The 21,113-nt window shown below is 50.6% G+C and overlaps 10 protein-coding genes across 10 annotated transcripts; 2 read left to right on the top strand and 8 right to left on the bottom strand.

Moving 5' to 3' along the window:
• Nucleotides 1-535: 535 nt before the first annotated feature.
• On the bottom strand, nt 536-1,015 carry CC1G_00173 (pre-mRNA branch site protein p14; the record flags this gene model as incomplete). Its single annotated transcript, XM_001836985.1, has 3 exons — nt 536-706; nt 765-941; nt 995-1,015. 3 exons carry the CDS (start codon nt 1,013-1,015, stop codon nt 536-538), a joined length of 369 nt encoding a protein of 122 aa, XP_001837037.1.
• Nucleotides 1,016-1,751: 736 nt separating this feature from the next.
• CC1G_00172 (hypothetical protein) lies at nt 1,752-2,728 on the bottom strand (the record flags this gene model as incomplete). The annotated part of the gene is made up of 3 exons (XM_001836984.2): nt 1,752-2,283; nt 2,358-2,613; nt 2,677-2,728. 3 exons carry the CDS (start codon nt 2,726-2,728, stop codon nt 1,947-1,949), a joined length of 645 nt encoding a protein of 214 aa, XP_001837036.2. The 3' UTR covers nt 1,752-1,946.
• Nucleotides 2,729-3,198: 470 nt separating this feature from the next.
• On the bottom strand, nt 3,199-3,605 carry CC1G_14601 (hypothetical protein; the record flags this gene model as incomplete). The annotated part of the gene is made up of 2 exons (XM_002911124.1): nt 3,199-3,395; nt 3,452-3,605. The coding sequence occupies 2 exons, from the start codon at nt 3,603-3,605 to the stop codon at nt 3,199-3,201; spliced, it is 351 nt and encodes a 116-aa protein (XP_002911170.1).
• Nucleotides 3,606-4,135: 530 nt separating this feature from the next.
• CC1G_00171 (hypothetical protein) lies at nt 4,136-5,093 on the bottom strand (the record flags this gene model as incomplete). The annotated part of the gene is made up of 1 exon (XM_001836983.2): nt 4,136-5,093. The coding sequence occupies exon 1, from the start codon at nt 5,045-5,047 to the stop codon at nt 4,136-4,138; it is 912 nt and encodes a 303-aa protein (XP_001837035.2). The 5' UTR covers nt 5,048-5,093.
• A 149-nt stretch (nt 5,094-5,242) lies between these two features.
• Nucleotides 5,243-11,141, bottom strand: CC1G_14600 (RNA polymerase I largest subunit; the record flags this gene model as incomplete). The annotated part of the gene is made up of 13 exons (XM_002911123.1): nt 5,243-5,461; nt 5,516-5,743; nt 5,800-5,943; nt 6,000-6,814; nt 6,864-6,913; nt 6,977-8,397; nt 8,448-8,722; nt 8,847-8,864; nt 8,917-8,930; nt 8,980-9,452; nt 9,506-10,340; nt 10,393-10,896; nt 10,957-11,141. The coding sequence occupies 13 exons, from the start codon at nt 11,139-11,141 to the stop codon at nt 5,243-5,245; spliced, it is 5,181 nt and encodes a 1,726-aa protein (XP_002911169.1).
• A 125-nt stretch (nt 11,142-11,266) lies between these two features.
• On the bottom strand, nt 11,267-12,430 carry CC1G_00168 (hypothetical protein; the record flags this gene model as incomplete). Its single annotated transcript, XM_001836980.2, has 3 exons — nt 11,267-11,505; nt 11,564-11,907; nt 11,961-12,430. 3 exons carry the CDS (start codon nt 12,428-12,430, stop codon nt 11,267-11,269), a joined length of 1,053 nt encoding a protein of 350 aa, XP_001837032.2.
• A 353-nt stretch (nt 12,431-12,783) lies between these two features.
• Nucleotides 12,784-13,420, top strand: CC1G_00167 (hypothetical protein; the record flags this gene model as incomplete). The annotated part of the gene is made up of 5 exons (XM_001836979.1): nt 12,784-12,807; nt 12,860-12,939; nt 12,996-13,093; nt 13,147-13,244; nt 13,298-13,420. The coding sequence occupies 5 exons, from the start codon at nt 12,784-12,786 to the stop codon at nt 13,418-13,420; spliced, it is 423 nt and encodes a 140-aa protein (XP_001837031.1).
• A 22-nt stretch (nt 13,421-13,442) lies between these two features.
• Nucleotides 13,443-16,096, bottom strand: CC1G_00166 (hypothetical protein; the record flags this gene model as incomplete). Its single annotated transcript, XM_001836978.2, has 10 exons — nt 13,443-13,994; nt 14,045-14,298; nt 14,349-14,638; nt 14,685-14,762; nt 14,815-14,915; nt 14,965-15,052; nt 15,102-15,204; nt 15,253-15,535; nt 15,585-15,755; nt 15,809-16,096. 10 exons carry the CDS (start codon nt 16,094-16,096, stop codon nt 13,443-13,445), a joined length of 2,208 nt encoding a protein of 735 aa, XP_001837030.2.
• A 129-nt stretch (nt 16,097-16,225) lies between these two features.
• On the top strand, nt 16,226-19,564 carry CC1G_00165 (exocyst complex component protein; the record flags this gene model as incomplete). The annotated part of the gene is made up of 15 exons (XM_001836977.2): nt 16,226-16,297; nt 16,350-16,425; nt 16,485-16,648; nt 16,697-16,766; nt 16,802-17,031; nt 17,081-17,179; nt 17,233-17,354; nt 17,405-17,579; nt 17,632-17,994; nt 18,046-18,308; nt 18,356-18,433; nt 18,485-18,720; nt 18,771-18,981; nt 19,034-19,096; nt 19,129-19,564. The coding sequence occupies 15 exons, from the start codon at nt 16,226-16,228 to the stop codon at nt 19,562-19,564; spliced, it is 2,658 nt and encodes an 885-aa protein (XP_001837029.2).
• A 60-nt stretch (nt 19,565-19,624) lies between these two features.
• CC1G_00164 (enoyl-CoA hydratase/isomerase) lies at nt 19,625-20,822 on the bottom strand (the record flags this gene model as incomplete). The annotated part of the gene is made up of 8 exons (XM_001836976.2): nt 19,625-19,734; nt 19,791-19,856; nt 19,912-19,992; nt 20,046-20,204; nt 20,258-20,487; nt 20,560-20,588; nt 20,640-20,672; nt 20,703-20,822. The coding sequence occupies 8 exons, from the start codon at nt 20,820-20,822 to the stop codon at nt 19,625-19,627; spliced, it is 828 nt and encodes a 275-aa protein (XP_001837028.2).
• Between the last annotated feature and the right edge of the window lie 291 nt (nt 20,823-21,113).

The raw sequence follows: 21,113 nt of genomic DNA, 5'->3' as shown, positions 1-21,113 counted from the left end.
AGTAAGCGCTCGTGTACCTGCTGACCCACTCATACACTGATACGATTCCCATAAAGCCACCAATACCCACAACAGTACTCACCACATATTGATAGGTGCTGCCCTGGGTGCAGTAAATCGAATTGATTTCCATGTTTCGGAATCCTTAGTATGTAGTAGACGCTCTGCTGGTCAAGCAAACCCTTTGTTTTAGACATATAGAGACACCATAGATGCAACAAAAGTACACAGCACATTTGTACCAGAACCTTGGCTTTAATCAATAGACGTAATTTTTGTACGACATGGATGGGTACTTCCTGGCGATAACGGGAGCAGTGGACATCGGTCCTCGGAGTACCAGCCGGAAGGGATGCAACCGTTATGCTCTGGAATCGGACTCCCAAATTGCAACTGAATCGTGTGGCGAGAAGAACTGGTCCCTGGCGGAAATAAAATGCAGAGCAATTGTAGAAATTGTCTCAGGGGGAATTGGGTGCGGTACACAAGAAGGCCGCCATGTTGCCAGGGATCTGCGAGAGATTAGGCGGTGCGCTCAAGCATCCCCGATATCGTGCTTCTTCTTGAGAGCGGCAAGTTCCTCTTCTCGACGCGCAAGCTCCGCCTTCGCAGCAGCAGCATCCTGTTTGGCAGGCATGTGATACAAAACGACGATATAACGCTCTTGCAAGTGGAAACCATTCAAATGGTCGAGGGCGTTTTTGGCCTGGGGGTAAAGGTGAATCATTCAGACTCACACAGAAGCGACAAAAGGAGCTACTCACATCCATAACGTCGTCATACACGACGAAGGCCGTCCCTTTGGTCTTCGCCTCGTTGCCTATCCGTATTTGACGAATGCTCCCATACCGACCGAACAGTTCATACAAGTCCTCGCCTGTAATTGTGTAATTGAGGTTCTTTACGAACAAGATCCGGTTAGCACCTGGGGGAAGTTTAGACTAAATCAGTTCAGAGAGTGGGGACCGTGGTTTTGACAACAATGCGAGCTTACCGTTGGCCTCTGTATCGACATTACGGCCGTTTTGGTTCAACCTGCGCACCAACCCCCGCGCCGCGCTTGCATCACCTTGTTTGTCAACAGCTTCCGGACCAAGCAATCAGCCCATCAAGGAATGATTTGCGCCTGGTACTAAGGGCAATTGAACCATCCTCGGAGGAACCCAAGACAGTGTATTGCGAGGAAGCTGATCTTCCAACTTCTAATAGGCCTGCATCCCTACTATAGGACTACGACTAATATCACCGTCGAGTTTCTCCCGAGTTGTAACGTTGCAGAGGCTTTTGAACTAACTTCAATCATGATGCCGAACTCGGTGTTCGTCCTCAGTTGCGTTCTTCTTTGAAGATTTTTGACTCAGGATAGAATTCGACTCCACTTGCTGTTTCTCATAGGCTTAATGTCTGCTGACAACCAGGGAGGTTTGCATGGTTGGAAAGGTCGCAGGAATTCACAATGGGTGGAGACATCGCCTTCCGATTGTACGCCGCCTTCTGCCATTAAACGCCTAGAATCAACGCCCAGGTCTTCGCCGAGATCAAGCCAAATGGCCTTTAAGTACAACAACAAGTCACGACTGAACCGTTCATCCGAGGATAAATGCTGTCACACGTCGTTGCAATGAATAGTCGAAGCAGGGTTGAGGGGTTTCCGGCGGGTAACGGTTTCAATCCAATTGGTCTTCTAAATGCTGTTAGACGCGGTTAAAAGTTAGTACTAACCACACGGGGCTGGGAACATGTTGGTCGAGGGGGTGGTAAATGTGCACATAAGTATTAGTGTCAGGGTGAGATACACCGAAAAATTAGATAGCGTTAAAAGTCTATAGCAAAACAGTGTCCTTGAGGAATGAATGGGTCCCGTGTAAGTCCAGAAGAAAGAAGTCCAACGAAAGGCTGTCCCACTGCCCGAGGAGTAGGGTCATGGTATTGAGGCCATTGTTCCGTCATGCGACGAGCAACGTCAACCCAGCGAAACAGAGGCCGAATAGCGAGCCCAAGGCCGCGACATGCTTTTGACCTTGGCCGATCAGGGGAGTGAATGTTGGTGGGATACCTTCAGTGTTGAAGGCGCCCGTGGATCTAGTAGTGGTTGATGATGATCGCACAGACGTCGAGGTCCCTGAGGGTTCGAGGAGGAAATACGTTCCTGCGATTGGATTGCCAAGGTTTGTGCCACGGACGAAGCTCGTCAAATTGAAACTGTCACGCTCTTCGACATCGACACGGTCTGAAGCTCTCTCCTCAAAGTCGTCGGGCTGGTTGTAAACGAGAACAACGTAGCTGTACGGGACGGATGCAGGGTTCAGGAATTGTGAGAACATTTCAAACACTCTAATCTCAAAATATAAACATACCGATGTACTTCTTCGCCAACAGGTGCGGGTTTTGAGTACCTCGCAATGGGCTCGGTGTTGCTTTCGATACTCCCGTCAGACCTTCCTGCCGAGAAGCCTCCCCTCATCAAGTGCAGGACTTGGTTCCTCCCAGTGCCATTCTCCGGTCTTGAGCCATTGGGATCGAGTAGCATCACCACGTAAGGACCACCGGTGGGTGTAGAGTCTTCGTCAGTGCCATTTAGGGTCATGGAGAACTTGGGGTCGTTGTCGGTAACTTTAGGCAGAAACCATGAGCCATTTGCAGCCAAGGAGAAGAGCTGAGAGTGTGTGGGCTTACGTGCAGTTATGAGAGTTTCCCCAGCCATGATCTCGAATTCCTCGCCTGCCATTGTGTAGTGGACTGTAACGAGGGCCGAGGGGCGAAAAGTGGGGATTACGCCGGGGACAATGCCATTCTCTGTGAAAGCGTTTGTAATTTCATGAAGTGAATTATCGAAAGAAGAAGAGTCCGACTCAGTCTCAGTATCGTTGGACTGAGCGAAGGCAGAATGAAGCAAAAGGAATGTGAAAGCGAAGCCTTGAAGACAGCGCATCGTGGTTTCGGTGAGCGTTGTCGACACAACCAGCTGCGCTTTTGTAATCGCCGGACTGATCCCTGAGCCAAATACAACGTCGGCCCTTGTCAACTCAGACCATTGCTTTTTATCGCCTCTACCGTCATATAAACTCACGAAGGCCCTTTTGGCAGCTCTAACGAGTATTCGTAGAGAACATGCACCAGTAATGTCCGGAAAGGGGTATGCATTTACTATACACGAACGACATGGAGGATGCAGGCCAGGTGCCAACATCCATGCTACTACGACCCTCGCTTCATCAACTTCTCCACTGTCGAGCAGTCTGTGCCACCCCGTACGCAGACCACCGTTGCTTCGTCGTCGTCGCTGTCCATATCCGGAATCAGACATTTTACATCCTGCACGTCGGGGCAGGGGCAATCGCGAGGCCGTTCCACACAGTCCATGGTTCCTGGGCAAAGATAGTGGGAGCAGGGCACTAGAATTTTTGGGTAAGATATGGCGTCTGGCAACAGCAAGTTGAGAATAACTCACCATTTTCGGAGAAGGCGGCATACTGAGACGCCCCCGTTCGTTGCTGCTGTTGGTGATGTTGTTGGCCGCCGAAAAAGTCATTGAAAAACTGGAATTGGGCAGCAGCGAGGCCGAAGAGCGTGAAGAACACGAGTAACAGTGAGCTACGACTCATGGTCAACGATGAGATATGTTTCCAAGCTCTGGAGCGCGAACTTCGAAGCACTGAGAGATACTGATGTCACGTTATCACCGGACACGTCGACAAGCTCGCCTCTTCAGGATCACAATAGTCTTAGATTCAAAGTTCAACAAAGGATCAACCCCCAGGTTCGTTCCACATCCAAGCCTCGAATTTCTATCTATTTGTTTCTTCTGATAACTACACCTATACAGTTCAATAGACTATGCAAGATGTGCGACTACTCCTTTCAAATCTCCAAGATAACGGATAAAAATAGTAATGTAAGAATAAACCGGATACGATAGTACATGAATGTTGGAGCACGGAATACAATCCCTGTGACTAGAGAATGAGTGAATGAGCGCTAGAAATGCCGGTAGATATGGGTAAAGATGTTTGGGAAGCACAGAGCAAAATAGCAGTAGCGACCGTCAAATATACAAGAAAATAGGCGGGGAAAAGCGTTGGTTGAATCAACGTTGGATGTCGGAGATGGAAGAGGGAAGGTGGCATTGGCTCCGTCAAGACGACGGTGACCCGTCTTTATCATCTTCCAAGGGGTTCGAGCTCAATGCTGCCCGTCGAGCATAATTGTTTATTGCAGTCAGATCCAGGGAATCATCCTCCAACACCGCGCTTCGTGGTCCAAATATTCTCCTATGTGCCACTGATCGATATGAAGAACTGAAGATGCTGGCAATGGTCTTTCCCTTGGGTAGTGGGGCAGGGAATAATGAGCTTGATTTGGCCAAGGAGTCGATAAAGGCAGAGGGAAGAGCGTGGACTTGGCGCGGTGGCTGGGAGTTCTCCTTCTCCGGCTCTTCATCGTACCAAACCTGCTCTTCGACTGATCGTGTTTCGTCGGGTCGAGCAACGACGGTATAGGGATCGGGATATATAAAGAATCCGGGGTAATGCTCAGACGTGGGATCTGGCAAGGGTGGCGCAGGTCGGGGGACGAGTTCAAAAACGAGGGGATGAGGTCGGGATCGGGTAGCCACTCGAGTTGAACTTGACGCTACATCCTCCTCCTTGCTGCCATCGAGTTGCTTGGGTGGCACAGGGCGTGAACGAGCTCGAGGAGTCGTTTCGATGTCGTCTTGCTTGGGCGAATCGCTTTTGGATATCGAGATTGATGCAAAGTTGAGCCTCTTTACAGGACTATCGGGGCTTTGCAGGACAGCACTGAAGTCTACAGATTGCGCATATCGAGACCGTGGAGTCATCTTCGACGACCCTGGCGTTGTTGAACGGCCATCTATGCTCAGTTGCCGCCGCTTCGCGCTAGGGCTATGACTCGTAGGCGATAGTGGACGCTTGAGGCGGGTGCCACCCGTCCAAAGGTCGTCGTCGTCGTCGTTGTCGCTGATATTCGCGTAGGAGGGTAGAAAACGTTCGAGAGGGAGTTCTTCTAGAGGACCAGGACGATTCATGGTGGAGGGGAGGAGGTGTCGCGAGTTCGAGATTTTTAAAATGAACGTAAAGGGGAAAGCGCGATGAACCAAAAGTTCCCCCGCGTGGCCAACTGTGACCGACGCGATCTGTGACATCTCACGTGATCCTTTGTCACAATCCAATATTAGGTTTGATTCCGAGGGGCTAGTACTCTACTTTTTCCTTTGTCTACCCTACGCAGTTTGCATCAGCACGTCGAACACTCCAGTTCCAGTGGCATTCGGCCGCCCAAGCACAATATTCCCCGATGGCGTCGTTAGATCATCAAAGTCTCCATATAGTGTCGCGTCCGACAGGAAGGCCGCAGTAGTTTCGTACGAGGCTTTCAGGAGTGGCGAAGGGTTCGTCGAAAGACCTTTTCGGTTGAAGGGTTTGTAGCCGCCATCGAAAGTCTAACAAAGCTTTTCAGTTCCTTCCTTTATCTCAGACCAACAATGGGAGCTCACCATATAGTCGGCAATCAACTCCAAGTGCCGGCGATCGACCTGGATGGAGTAGGCCGCGAAAACACCTCCGACTTCTTTTAGAATTGCGGCCCTTGCCATTTCAACACCATATGTCTTCAACAGGGCGTAGATGTCATTGGAGTAGATCTCATCATCTTCGAGGATGCTCTCGTCGGAACCTGACGCAAACTCCCACATGCCGCGCAAGTTTGAGCCGTTTGTAGTCAACTTCCACACGATGGAGAAATCAATACGTGTCAAAGCTTGATAAAGTCCTTTCCTACCTTTATCTGCGGCTCGCCACCCTTCTTGCTGTCTTCCTTTACCTGGAAGCAATCAGTGATACCAGGGATTTCACGAACCACGGTCGCACGGCAGGTACGCTCAATGATTCCAACGAACAAAAGCTTGGGCATATCAGGTCGGAACTGAAAATGAAAGGTCAGGGTTCATTCAGCGTCGACGTCAAAAGAAATTACTTTACCTCAACCTGGAAGGTGCATTTGGATTCGTCGAAGTTGAAAGAGACAGCCTGTTGCAGATGGCCCTGGAACAAATCCGAGGTACGGCTGACCGCTTGCTTGAAACTTTGCTGCGACTTTGTGAGCTTAGCGGGTTTAACTTCGGTGTTCATTGCCTCGGCGTCAGAAGCGTATGCAGCCTCAATATCCTCGTCATTGAACGCTTCTCCATTGTCCTCCTCGTCCGAGTCTTCGTCGCTGTCATAGGTCGCTTGCTGCTTCTTCTGTCGTTGCCTCTTCTCGTCGTCCGCGTCACCGTCACCGACCTCGCTGTCTTCGTCGGCATTCCTCTTACGCTTGGAGGTCTCTCCGTCCCCTTCACCACCGTCGCCCTCGCCCTCTCCGTGCGTTCGAACAGCTTTACCCTTGCCAAGTTGAGCGATCTGGCTCTTCAAGTCAGCATCCAGCTTGCGAAGTTCGTTCTGGATCTCCCTCTTGAGGATTAGAGGGAACTTGGTTCCAAAGACGGAAAGTATTTCAACCGGTTCGACATCGTGCTCGGCCAGGTACTCCTCTCGCGGGAAGAAGTTGATGGTAACGGTGAATTGAGTTCGCCTAGCCTGACCTTCGACGCAGAGCTGCTCGTCTACGGTCACACCTTCCACCAACTGAGAAAGTGTTACTCTGCTGGCCCGTTTGCAGAACAATGTTACGTCGTCGGGGGAGGTTCCTGGCTTGACCTTCATGGTCATAGAGGGAGTCTTGGGCTTTTGTGAAGCAGTCATGACGATTTCACGCAATCGAGGGATACCAAGCGTGACGTTAGCGGCACCGTGGCCTGAATCGGGTGATGAATATCGCATCTCCTTTGAAGAGATTAAACGTACCAGCAAAGTGGAAAGTGTTGAGCGTCATCTGAGTGGAAGGCTCACCGACACTAAAGAAGTGTTACATAGCGTTAGCGACCGGCAATTAAGTCAGTACAAGATACTCCACGAACCCTTGCGACGCGAGAAGTCCGACAGCTTCACCGGGTTCGACCAGACTTCGCATGTACTTGACATTCATGAGCAATTGGAAGTTTTTGCTGAGCATTGGGGGGTATCGAGTGGGGAAACGAGGCTTTTCGCTCTTTTCGATCAGGAGTCCATCAGGATTGGCTTTGATATATTGCCTGACCGCGGTGGCGAATTGCTCAGAGGTGCTTCCGAGATACTTGTTGGGGTTGTAGACGGATAGCACGGGATCGTATTCGTCTCGAGGTGCCTTTCCGCAGGGGCTTTCCCTCTCCGCCGACTTCCTGAGGACTTTCTTCATATAGGAGGGAGCAGTCTTGAGATCCATGTGATTGGCGACGGCGTTGGGATTCAACCGCCTAGCGATGGAGAGGGAGTTTTGTGCGATGAAGGCGAACTGGTAGAGGTGTTTCTGTTTGGTGACGTCGAGGCCGTCGCCACCGTATGAGAATTGGTAAACTGAATTGTCACTTCCCCGGACGGTGTTGTCGTAGTGCACCCGGAGACCCTCCAAATGTTTGATCAAACAACGCTGAAGGTAGCCTGAACGAGATGTCTTGACGGCAGTATCGATGAGACCTTCTCGACCCGCCATGCAATGGAAGTAAAATTCTTGGGGCTTGATTCCAGTCAAGAATCGACTGGCAACATAACCACCGGCGATAGCCTTGGTTTCGAAGGCCTTGAATGAAGGGAGGGTCTTGCCGCTAACCATGACAGGTACACGACGACCTTCCAACTCCTGCTGACCGAGGGCGCACGAGATTTGGCGCGCATTGACTGCCGAACCCTTGGCACCAGAAAGTGTCATGGTTTGCATGTGGTTGTATGGGAATTTGCGCAACAATTCGTTAGGTAGACAAGCGTCGGAGATGGAGGATGTAAGTTTGGAGAGTTTGGTCTTGACGGTGACATCGAGGCCTGCCATCTTGTTGTCGTCCCGAAGCACGGTTTCGAGGAGGTTACGGAGTTGCTCCGGAACCTCTTCCTTGGGAACTCCGCTGAGAGACGGGAAGTTCTCGATGGCTCCCTCGGTACCAAGGTTCTTTCCGCGTTCGATGAGGTCAGCGCGTTTCTTGTCTCCGGTTGGTGTCAAGATGAGATCGTCCATACGACAAGTAAATGCTCGGTGTTGGAGGAACTTGGTAAACAGACGACTGAGGATACCCAGAAGCTTGCCTGCGATTTCGGCGCCGTACACTTCGTAGACAGAGTGGACTAGACCATAGTCGGAGGCGCCGAATGCTGACTTGTCCAAGACGCCACACAGTAGTTCGCCATCGAGGAAAATGACTTGGTCCTCTTTCGAATCCTTTCCCCAAAGGAAGCCAGGCACTTTGGTCTTGGCCTTGAGGTTGAGGCCTTCGAAGTTACGAGGTGTGATGTTCTTGAGGACTGTCGAAATCTATGAAAACCTTAGGTGAGTCGCCAAGACAGTTTTAAAAAAAGACTCACGATCTGTTTACCAGTCCACAAAGGTTGAGGCTTCCAGATGGCTGGAGACAATGTCACGAGACGCGAGTTGGATTCACTATCTTCGGGACGAAGCGCGCCATAGAGTAGTTGGAAGTACTCCTCTCTGGTAAAGAAGGCGTTTTGGCTTGTCATCCAGACACCAGCAACAACGTGATCTTGGATCAAGCCTCGGAGAGGATTTCCTGACGTCGGTACAAGGTATTGATTATCGGTGTTGGCAATGAAGGTAGCTTCAGCCCTTGCAACATGGTTCTCTATGGGGGCGGTAAGCGCGTGGGTTCACCATGAGTCATAGAATACTGACGAGGGAAGTGAATGTTCATTTCTATGGAAGCTTTGGTCAGTGACGGTTCTTTGCCATCTAGTGCGCGATCTTACCGTCACCGTCGAAATCGGCTGTGCGGAGAAGAGGTTAGTATTTACCGACTGAGGCTCCCAGGACGCGTACCGTTGTAAGAGTTACTAGACGTAAGGTCAGCATTGTATCTTATCAAGGCAATGGCCCACCTACCAGTTGGCGTAATGCATGCGGATAGTTTTCTCGCCATGTAGGACCTTGGCACGATGACACATCATACTGGGTTTGTGAAGGGTTGGTTGTCGGTTCAGAATAAGAATGTCTCCGTCTTGTAGATGGCGGTAGACCTTTTTGTTGACGCCTGCAGTCCGCGTGAACAGTCCCTTTCTAGAGGTAGCATGGTCACTCTGGGGTGTCAAAAGCTGGTTAGCGATGGCCGTTCGTTGTTCCACGGTGAGTTTGTCCAGAGATTGCTGGCGTCCATCTTCATACTCGACCATGCTTGCGCCGGGATAGTTGTTTGGTCCGTTGATAACCCGTTGTCGCATTTCGTGGAAGTTGTCGGCAGTGACGGGCTCAGGGAAAGTAAGTTTGCGAGCGAATACAGGCGGAATGCCGATTTCGCTGGGTTCGATGTTGACGTCGGGAGAGATGACGGACCGAGCAGCGTAATTAACACGTTTGCCCTGTAGGGATGCGTGTAGTCAAATGGACTGTAGACTATCAAAGGAGAATTTACCATCATATGTTTCCGGAAGAGACCCTCTTTCTTTTCCAACCCTTGTTTGACTCCAGCAGGTGGCAATTTGCCCTGTCTAACTACCTGCGGGTTTTTGCTACTATCCATGAAGCTGTTGACGTCGATCTGGAGTTGAATGAGTCGGTCGAGCAACTGGCTCATAAGCGTGCGTCGAGCGACTTCATCGAACTCGTCTCCCTTCTGGGACGCCGTTCGCAAATCGAGGTTGATGTCTCGAAGCTTGTAAGAGGTATTCAGAACCCGGGCAAGAAGCTCGTTCTGGGGATGCTCAAATAGAGTCTCGCCCATCTTGGCTGGAGGCCTGAACCTGGTTGGAGACACGGGTAGAACTTCGAGGAAGAACATATCCGCAGACGCTATTGCCAGTTGGTCCTTGTTGACGGGAGCGTGGGGACCGTGACGGCCGAAGATGAGCGAGCACATGATGGTCTCGTTCTTGAACAACCGACGGAGATGAGCACGGCACTCTTCTGGAGCAATTACTCGTTCGTTCCTTCCACGAGACGTCTTGACCTTCCCGTTGGCTGCCCGGGGAAGTGAAGGTTGCCCGGGCTTTCGGAAATGGCTTTCGTCTTCAGAGTCATCCTCTTCTTCATCATCAACTAGACTGTCGCCCGCTCCTTCACTCTCAGAGGATCCGCTGCCATCCATGTCCACATCTTCCTCTTGCTTTCCGGCCTTCTTTGTATAAGATGTCGCCTTTTCAGCCAGCAGGACATTGGGCCGTGATCTAGCAAGGGTTGCCTTTTGCTTCGGGGTGAGGTCGTATTCGATGATTTTTGTGTAACCTTCTTTGCGGAAAGTGTACGCTACGCTGGAAAGGAATTGGAATATGTTTGATCTAAGCGTGCTGGAATGAAACTGACCTAGAGCAATCGGAGTTCTGGCACTTCTTCATCATGCAATTGCGAAGGAATTCGTGTATCAGGTCCTTCCTCATCTGATAGGCAACTTCGCTCTTGTAGTCGTCCCGGGTGGTCTTGTTTCGAGCGAGGTGAATAGCGACATAAAGGTGCACCCGCTTCACGAACTGTTCGTCGGATTCATAGGTGACATCCTCCTTCCCCAGCATATCCACGTCCTCCTCTTCGTCTGCCTTCTCCTTGCCTTTCTTCGTCTTCCGGACCTGAAGTGTGATATCGTCTACTCCCATAGCCGCCTCCACCAACCCGTGCTCCAACAGTCGTAGCTTGGCCATGTATTTTGACAGCTGGGTCCGACTCATTTTAAATCGGTGACAGAACATACACATGCCCCGGAGCAGGTTATAGAGATTGCCCATGAACAAAGGATGGAATACAGGCGCTGGTAGTTCGATATGACCAAAATGGCCGGGGCAGGTGAAATATGTGAGGTGACATGTTGCGCAGCTGTTAGAAAAAGGCATTAAATGCTATTCTTCACTTTCAAAAGGTTGCAGCAGGGCTTACATGTCTGAACGATCATGGGGGCCCAGAGCAGGATCGTAGAGACCGCCAATGTTGGGTCTGTTAAGGTCGTCGAGGAGAACGGGGTTTACAATCTGTTTGACGGATATGCGACGGATGTCCTGAGCGGTGAGAAATGAAAAGGACACTCCGGTGACGGTCGACGGTATTGAATGGGCGATGTTCATCGTTGTCGACAGTGAACAGAGCGCAGAATTAGTTTTGGCATCTCAAAACTCAATCCTCTTGGCAATCTCAACTTTTTAATATCACGTGCGCCAAGACATTCCATGATCCAAAATAGTTAATTAATTCATCTACCTCTAGCGCTCAGACTAATCGTCCGTGTTAATCCTGGCTTTCCCGATTTCACCTTTTGTGCGACCTCTGACACAAGTTCGGCAATGAGCCCATTGTATGTCTCCGAATCTTGTTGTAGCGCATCGCGAGATTGAAGCAGATATGTCAGAAGCGATGAGACGCTCGCCGTTTGCATCTTTAATTCGCTTAGCATCCGTTCGAGATTGTGAAGCGGCTGCATCTTTAGCCATTCTGGTTGGAAGGCAGCTATTTAGTTCTATTTCTTCAGAAAAGTAATTCGATAACGCACCTGGATCAGTATCCAGCAGCTTATTGATCCTGGCAGTGTCAATTTCAGGCTTCGGCCCAAACTGTGCAACGATTCTATTCTTCGGACCAGGCTGTGGTGTCCCCGATCTCGAAGGGTGACTTGATCCTCCATGAGGCTGAGGGCGTCCCCCTGGGGGAGCAGACATTGGTCGGGTATGGATCTCCAATGGCGGCAACGGCTTGCCCGTTGCCTTGGGTAATACTTCATCGAGGTTGACGGGAATCCCTAGCGAGATCAAGTGCTGTCTTCGTATCCGGGAACGCGTCCAGTTGGTTGGTTTAGTCGGCGGCGTGGTTTGTAGAAGCCCTTTGTACGTTTCGCGGCTGTTGAATATCGATAATGGAACGATAAGCGTGCAGTAACTCGAGAGCCTCACCTTGACGATGTGATCAGAATCTGGCCAATCCCCTCCACCTCTCGCATAGGATCGTCCGTGGTTATCCTCCTGATGTCTTCTCCCTCCCATATTGGCGCAAGGATATCGTTAATCTCATCCCTGAGTTCTTGTCGAGGAGGGAGCGGGTCCAGCTGAAGCGGTTGCCACTGTCGCGATGGACCCGCTTCGGGGAACGAGTCTACATCGACAAACGCTGACACAGTCTGAGCTCCTCCCTCTTCAAAGTCTTCGAAGTCTCCAAAATCATCATCCTTCATCCCATCATCCTGAGCGTTCGCATCTGCAGCAGCGAAGTCATCGAAATCGTCAAAGCCGGCGTCGTCGCCGAAAGGTGTGGGTGGTGGAGGTACTTCAATGCTTGGGGGTCTTGGTTTTGTCCCTGGAGCGTCAATGGCGATAGGGTCTTCGGACGCCCAAACAGACGAGCCCCAGGTGATGTCGTCGTCCATTGCTGTTGAATTCGGGACAATGTGTTGTTCGTGGTTGGTGGTCAATGAATGGGTTTGGCGATGTTTTGGTGACCACGAACTCAGTTATGCCTTCCCATGACCACATCTTTCTCTTCGCATCTCTAGGCTCAAAACAACCTTCGACGGCGCGCAAAACACACATACGACGGCTATATGACATTTTTCAGCTGTGTATTACAAGGCGAGATCTTCCGAGGGCAAAACGAGCCTGGTCTATCCTAGTGCGATGCAAAGAAATTGATTGGGCGGTGCTTTGGACTACGGGGTTGCTTCTGCTGGGGGATACTCCTGATGACGAACGGTCTCCAACGAAGCTTGACTATCTTCGTACCATGATGCTGCAGAATAACGACGAAGTGGGCAGCATTCCACCTTGTTCGTAACCCATTGCACTTATGATCTTCCCAGAAAGAGACTATCCTCCAGGAATTGGTTCTCCGTTTAATTCTCTGCGAACAGTACAAGGATGCTTTGAATGAGTTGGAATTGTGCGTTATCTTGAATCTAATCTCCTGGAACTGGGACGGTGCTGAAGCCTTCCTAGGTACCTACCGGCATTTCCGTACCAAGACAATCCCGTCCTCCACACATATGCCGGGTTACTCTCACTGTACCTCGCTCAAGAATCGGCCACAGATAAGGGTAAGCACATCAGGACTTAAATCTGACAAGTTGTTTTTGAAAACAGTCCTTAGGGTTAGACCCAATCTTACTCCGAGACGCACAGTCCCATTTCGACCAAGCCCTCACACTCGACCCAGATAACGTAGTCGCCCAAGAATTCAGCCAAAGTGTACGCTCAGATAGTCATCTTCATAATATCTTCTACTAAGCAAATTGATCTAGATACCTGAACTCCGTAAAGGAGGACGCATGCTCGTACACGTCCCTTCGGATGACGAATTCGAGATGGATCTCGACGACGAACTTGACATGCATTCCCCAAAAGTGAAGAGGACGCGAACCTAAACCTTTGAAGGTACCATTGCCGTCAATCCTCCTCGTCTTCGGAATCCGAGGCCATGTCTATTGTTGGCATTGGTTCATCATCTTCTTCGTCAGGAGGTGGGATTTGGAAGGGTGTGGCATGGACAACTGGCTTCTGAACTGGGGGCGCAACTGTCGGTTGGCCGGTGGTAGAGGGCTTTTGAATGGCACTGAAAGCGGGCTGCTCTTGCACGACGTCCATCGACGATGACGGTTGTGCAGAGGTAGGAAGGGCGGCGGTGGAAGGCACCGACTTCTTCACGGTTTCTTGCACGGTACGCAGGGACTGTGCAATCGGTTTGGGGGAAGCGTGTTGTCTTGGGGTCGAGGGGCCTGTTACCCTGGTCGGAGACAGTTGTCCGTCCATCACGATGTCTTCACTAACTCTTTGGCGGGTACATTCCTCGTTTCCGGAATCTAGATGCAGCTTATTACGCAGTTCCGCCTCTTCGTGAGATTCATCCACTTTAAATAGAATAATGGATTGTATCGGCGGGATTGGTCGCACCACCGGAGGAAGCCGAGGGTGTAGAAGAAGATCGAGAGCGGGTAGTGACTACATAGGCCATGAATATAGCAGCACGCGGAGCTGGGATCGAGACATACCTCGGTACGTTGAGCCTCTACCAAAGTCGAGACGATGAGAGGAGTGGCCTTGTGCAAAACAACGCTTGAACTAGAGGCAAGCTCGGCGCAAAGGCTGTGGACCTCCCGGTTGACCTTGTCGAAGAGGGAAGGATCGGGGGAGAAGGTCACTGGAGCCATCTGCGAAAGCGAGAGTTGAATGGATAAAAGGATTCGGGTAGCCAAGGAAAGCTGCGGGACAGCCAGGTTGGGATTTCTCAGGCAATGGCGGAGAACTGCACTGATGTCAGTCCTGCATTGACTCAGATGAACATTACCAACATACCTGTGATGGTGTGCAAAAGCACTTGTCCTTCAATTGCTGTAGGACAGATCACGTCTCGCGAAACCTTGAATACTTCATCGCCCTCGTAGTTTCTAGCCCGTTTACGGCTGTTTTTGGTCGTTGAAATCGTTTCACCCGGTTGGGACGCGGGGCCCTTCGAATCCAAGATTACAGCAAGGGATGGTAAGAGGGCTTTGACTATCCGATTTGGAATTATTGGGGAATCGACTGCATGGCATTTATTCAGCACGACTCGCAGCGTATATAAAAAGAAAGCCTTTTGTGCGATCCTGCGAAGAGGTTAGCTACATTCAGACTTGCCGTTGAAAAACGCACGTCGTAGAGGGTTGTTCCAGGTGGTAGGCTATCACGGTGCAAAGGCGAGAGGTGTAGGGATTGAGGTGTTGTGGGACTCTGCAGGCAGTGGTATCAGTGGTCGCTCTGTCAAGTTGATTCCCAAACTAACGTCTCGGCGAGGACGGTGAGGAGGTTGCAGCCCTCCTTCCAAATTTCAGGGACAGCAGCTACTTCAGACACCCGGGTGGTCGGGTCGAAAAATCCTTCGATCTATCACAGACCAGTTAGGCGAGGAGCACTGTCGATCGCGGAGACATACCTGCTCGTCTGCGGACGTAGAAATTAAAGTGAGACCATATTTTACCAAACTCCCAATAGAGACTTGAACTGGGCGAGTAGTTAAGGTCCTGCCGATGGTTTCAGTGGAAGTTCGGGGCCCTGGGGATGAAAACCTACTGGAGCAGATGTTCCAGGACAACGGTACCACATCGGAGCCGGTCGATGTTAAGCGGGACTATTATTATTGGATCCGCTTGGGGAGGGTTCCCAGTGTTCATTGCTGTAGGAAGTCAGCACAGTTTCGTGTAAGGATTTTGGGACGCCATACCATTACCTGGGAAGGTGGTCCTGAGTGCGGCGTATGCGTTCCAGCAAAAGGCTAGTGTGTCGTCCACAAACTTTCTCCAGATGGCGGCTGCTCCCACCTTTCCACCTGTGAGATGCAATGTGGCATATAGCCTAGCCGCTGAATAAAGAATTCTAACATCCGTTGGGCAGGGATGACTTCCATTGAGGAAGCCTAGGGCGAGGGAGGAAACGCTTGCGAAGCTTGCTTTATGTGCACTGGGGTAGACTGGAATCAATTGTGACAACGTGGTTAAGCAGAGGGCCTGGTATAGTGCATAAGGACTGGTTGAAATGAATTCGCAGGGAGCGTACCTTGAGGTCAATGTCACTTGCCGATGTCGCAAGAGACGACAAAGCGGAAGTGAACTTGGTTACATTCGGAGTGCACAGCTGTCTCTGAAACTCGGGAATATCCAGGGTAGATGTGAATATTGTTACGAGCAGTCTTATGGCCGCCTTCATCGTTGGAACACCTTCGTTACGCTTGGGACACGATTAGCAAGTGGGATATCTCCATAACGGAAAACAACACAGACTGAGAGCATAGGCAGGACCACAGGCATCCAACTCGAGGCTGCATCAATCATAAACTCCTTCGACAAGAGCGAGGATTTATGCGCAATGCACAAACCGGCCCATCTCCCTCCCGCGTCTTTCGAGTGCAGCAGAGATCCAATTCGTGCTGTCCATTTCGTCAAATGAGAGTTGGGTATGAAGCAGGATTTGTCGAGAACTTGAAGGACATATGGCAGGTGTATCACAGACGATGAGTCCGATGCCAATTGCACCTGCAAAAGGCTTTTGAGTTGTTGGTCAGGTTCCATATAGATGGTTGAGCAACAAAAAAGTTGGTGAACTTCCTTCGCGATCAAGGCGTTGCCCATATTTGGGAATGCGTACGGTTCCTTGGCGCGCGACGGATATGATGGCGTTCACGAGTTGGCCCTGGATTCATGTCTTCGTTTGTCGAGCTCCCCGCAGAAGACGTGCATCTAGCAGATAAACTTCAGTTATCAACTTTTCAGGTGTGTCGCGACACTAAAAACCCACTGAATCTATCTGACGTTGATTGGTTAGGGTAAATTCGATGTCACGGAATTCGTTGGCGCGGTCGCCGAGAGGCTCATCGCGCAGTCCAAGGCGGACAGCGGTCGTGAGTGTCCTCAAGCATTTCTCGCTCATTACAAGCGTCTGAAAACTCTTTAAATGTAGCTTTCGATCCTAAGCCATTCATTCGAACATTTGAAGCTACGGTAGACAGATTAATGGCCATCCGCAAGGAAGTAGACAAGAAGACCGAGCAGATGGAGAAGAGTGTACGGGTCGCAGAGCGAGAGTATTCTAAGAAGATGGCAGAACTATCCAAGGGATTCGAGGTGCGTAAAGTCATCCAATGTGGCCGACTTGGTGCTCAGTTTCAGTAGACTGTTGGAAGCTCATTCACTGCAATGGAAAGTCGGATGAACCTTGTTAGCAACACTGCTGTACGAATAGGTGTGTTGTCGAACAAGCGGTATATTGGTCCACAGCCGACTCATTGTCATCTAAAGGTGATCAACTCGAAACGGTCCATATCGAACGACAGAGGGCTCAAGCAGCATGCGATCTTATTGATTACTACAACTTATTCTCGAAGGACGACACATCCAAGCTGGACAACCTGCGAAAGGAGGGCCGCTCCGGACGGAGGCAGGTTGCAGTAATCCTCCGGCGACTCAATACCGTGGCCAAGGAGGTGGACCTTCCGAATGCTGACAAGGTATGGGTTGCTTATAGGGATTTCTATTGACGGTTAATGTCTTGTCCAGACAAGAGAAGCTATCGAGAACTACTGCGAGAAGTTCGAGAGGGAGATGCTCAATCTATTCGATCGTTGTTACCGCAGAGGCGATCCGAAGATGATGCATGTCAGTTGCAACATATTCAACTCGAACGTTGTTCTGATCTATTCCATCTCCAGCATTGCGCTCAAACGCTTTTGGAATTCAATGGCGGGGCTTCTTGCATCCAGGTCTACGTGAACCAACACGATTTCTTCATCAACAATGTTCGGGAAGGACGAACTGAGGAGGATACCAACCTGTGCGTTTCAATTCCTTACGGCGTCGCTTGCCCTCCCTCATTCTTTGCAGTTGGAACAATCTCGGAAACCCTGATGCAAGCCCCCCGAAGACAGAGCTTGGTTTGGCCGACCTGTTCTCGGAAATCCGTACGACAGTCGATACGGAAGCCCAAATTGTCAAGGCCGTGTTCCCCAATCCTCCTGTCGTGATGCAGGTGTTCCTACAGCGAGTATTCGCACAATCGGTCAGTGGCTCTGCACAGGCGTCAATGAAATATGAGACTCACGCTGCCAAAGATACAACAATACATGGAACAACTGCTCCATCGAGGAGCAGACATCTCAGATCTAGGTTACCTGCGTATCCTGCAATTAGTTCACATACAGGCATCCGCACTGGTTGAAGACTTGAAGGCCCATGAAATCCCCACAACTGTGTCGCGCACACCGTACGAGGCAGCCGAGTTCCGGAGGTCAATCACTGGAGCTGCACCTGCACCCCTTTCTCTAGGAACTCCAGCCGCAATCAGTACAATGCTGGAGACCGCCATGGAAGAACTCTTTGTTCCTTACACCGAAGGGCACCGATACCTTGAACGCGAAAACAAGAGTCTGGTAACGCTCTACACTGGCCTTCTAGCGGCCTTTACCAGATTCCATGTAAGTCATCCTTGCACTCTCTCCCCTAACCAGTCTTCACGATTTCCCCAGAAATCGCAAAAAGGGAAATCTTCCATGTTCGATCGCATGGTCAATCAAATCAGCTCGACAAGCGGGTCGTCTGGCACATCCTCCCAAGCAGCTGCAGCGTTGACTAGATTCGGTCTTATTAACTCGGCTCCTACAAGTCAACAGAATGAAGAGCCGGTTAAAGAGGAGGATGGTGTTCTGAGCGTCGATGTAGCTGAGAGAATGCTCAAGTGGCATGCAGAGGCTATTGGGAGATGTGTGGAACTGAGTCCAGCGAGCGATGTGTATGTGTCATTGCGATATCGATGGATGTCACTAACGCTTCCTCTAGCCCTAAGAGCACGTTCTCTCTTCTCAAGGTACTGTCAGAAGCTATAGGAAACAATTACGTTGAAGTGGCCCTGGAAACGTATGTCCTGCCCTTGGAATAATCCATTCCCCAGACTAACGGATTTGACAGCGCCTTGCTACGCCTTGAAGCTGCAGATTCCAAGAGCGAACCTAATCTTTCCCCCCTTGCTATCATCCGACAAGTGGACCTTATTTGCCACCTTTGGCAACAATACGTCAATGTTGCCATACTCCCCCTTGCGAGTTCTTCCGTCACCGTTCGGAGAGAGATGGTTGTCTTCAATACTCAGACAATCAACCGTATCGAAGGGGCCACGAATCGTCTTCTCCAGAAGGTCACAGACGGTAAATACTTTCTTTGTGCAATCGTATAATCTGCTAACTTTCCGCTTCAGCTGTCATCACCTGGCTCTCGTTACAGCTTACGAAACAGAAGAAAGACGACTTCAAACCTCGAAATGATGATATTTCATTTGCTCGAGTTAATACCAAGCCTTGCGAGGCATGCTGCGAGGCATTGGAAAAGATTCGGGATGCAGCGAAGGAAAATCTCAGCGGAAAAAATCTGGAGGTCTTCCTCACAGAGATCGGTGTCGCCTTCCACAGGTCAGCCCAATTACAACCGCGTGCCCATTCCAAGGCTAATGTCATGTTTTAGCTTGCTACTGGAACACCTGCGCAAATTCCCAGTCAGCGCAACTGGTGGTCTGATGTTGGCCAAGTGCGTCCTCTTCATTCTCTCTCTGACACTAGCCTTACAAAGGAACTTAGGGACATTAAATCTTATCAAGATACCATTTCCACCTTCGGCATCCCTGCCCTCCAGGAACGTTTCGAGTTCATTCGACAGCTAGGCCAGATCTTCCTAATCCAACCCGAGATTCTCAAGTCGTTCATTACCGAAAACTATCTGGGCCGCATAGACTCGTCCCTTCTCAAGCCTTATATCACTCTCCGAAGCGATTATGGGCAGTTCGAGAAAGGGTTCAATGATTCTGATGCAACACCAGGCGAAGGAGCCCCTGGAACCGCTCTGAAGGATCGTTTCGGAAGGCTGAGTATAATGATGAAGGAACTGGAAGGGTTGAAGCCGGAGAGTCTGTCGGTCAGCATGCCATCGATACCAACTAGCTTCCCCAGCTCCTTCACCATGCCCTCAATGCCCTCAATGCCTTCGAGACCTTTCTGACCGCTTTCACTCTCGGTATATTCTTTCACTGTCGTATTAGTATATGTAAATTATTCCCCTCTACTCTCCCTTGAATACAGGGCGGCGTTTCTCCTTGAATGCTTGGAGGGCTTCGAGACGGTCCTGCGTGCTGAGAAGGGTTTCGTAGGTTGCCCTCTCAAAATCGAGCCCTGGGTGGATTTAAGAGTCAGTGTTCGACGAGCATCATACTGAAGAGCGTATGTACCGGTTTCCAAAGCCAGGTCCTCTGACCGGGAGATAGCCTGCTTGGCTGCACGGAGGGCCAGAGGTGCTTTAGGCGGTGTGAGCCTCGTGTAATTTCGCTTCGGACAAGGAAGAAACCATACCGTTTTGTGCAATCTTCTCCGCTAGTGACAATGCCCGATCGTAGCCCGTGCTTTCCGGTGCGGAGACATAGTTAACCAGACCTGCAGGAAGTCGTCAGGGTTTGCAAGGATGTATTAGTGCCTCCAAAACGCACCCCATTCCAGAGCTTCTGTCGCTGTCAGGGCACGCGCTGTAAAAATGAGGTCCTTGGCTTTGGATGGTCCGATGACCCTGGTCACCCGTTGGGTTCCGCCGGCGCCTGGTATAATCCCCAGACCGGTCTCTGGAAGTCCAATCTTGGAGACGCCGTGGCCTGGTCTCATGGTTCAGTATATCACCGGTGTCACGTATCGGAGAGCTTCTGACCAGCAACGCGCAAGTCGCATGCCAAACTCATTTCCAGTCCACCACCAAGAGCAGGACCGTCGATTGCAGCAATAGTTGGCATGGGCAGGGATTCCAGCTTCCCTAGGGCGTCTCTAAGGTCCGACAAGAATTTGTTCACCTGCATCTGGTTCATGGTCCTCCTTTCAATCAAGTCTGCTCCTGCGCAGAACGATCCGAGGGTGGTTGAATGAAGTACCAGGACACGGACGCTGGCGCGTTGCTACACGGTCAGCTACGAATACTGAATGTGACAGTGGACTTGGATAGACCTTTTGTCATACTGGACCGTCTCGAGGCACTCCCTGAGTTCCTGCCTCATGTTTAGAGTTGGATCGTCGATATTCAAATTCAGACCACGCACCTGGAGAAGCTGGACAGAGATGGCGTTCTTGCTCTTCGGTCTGTTTAGCGCCAGCCCACATACCCCTGGGTGGGTGTCGACTGGCTTTAGGAAAGCCTGACGCTCGACGGCATCGACATGAAGGAATCTCCTGACACCAGTTCTGGGGATACTACGCAGCAGGGGCGACCTGTATATGAGCATATCGGTTATGGGCGGAAGCAAGCAGCGACGATGCCAAGAGGCTGGGCATTTGCCGAAATTGATTCACGCGTTGTGCACGCGTTTGGTGGCCGTCATTCATTTACAGGCTTTCACTGTTCAGACCACCGTCAGTCACGACGCTTTTTCTGTGCATGTCGAGCTTGTCATGCTTTGGGGACCCTTTGAGACGCGTCTTATCCCCTTTGTGACCAACATTACATCGGGAATGATAACCTATATAAACTCATGTTGTCCGACTGATGACTTGGCAGCAGTTCTCTTCGTTTCTTC

The sequence above is a fragment of the Coprinopsis cinerea genome (genome assembly GCF_000182895.1).
Source record: "Coprinopsis cinerea okayama7#130 chromosome 5 map unlocalized cont3.5, whole genome shotgun sequence".
Lineage (NCBI taxonomy): Eukaryota > Fungi > Basidiomycota > Agaricomycetes > Agaricales > Psathyrellaceae > Coprinopsis > Coprinopsis cinerea.
This window is presented reverse-complemented; position numbering and strand designations above follow the sequence as displayed.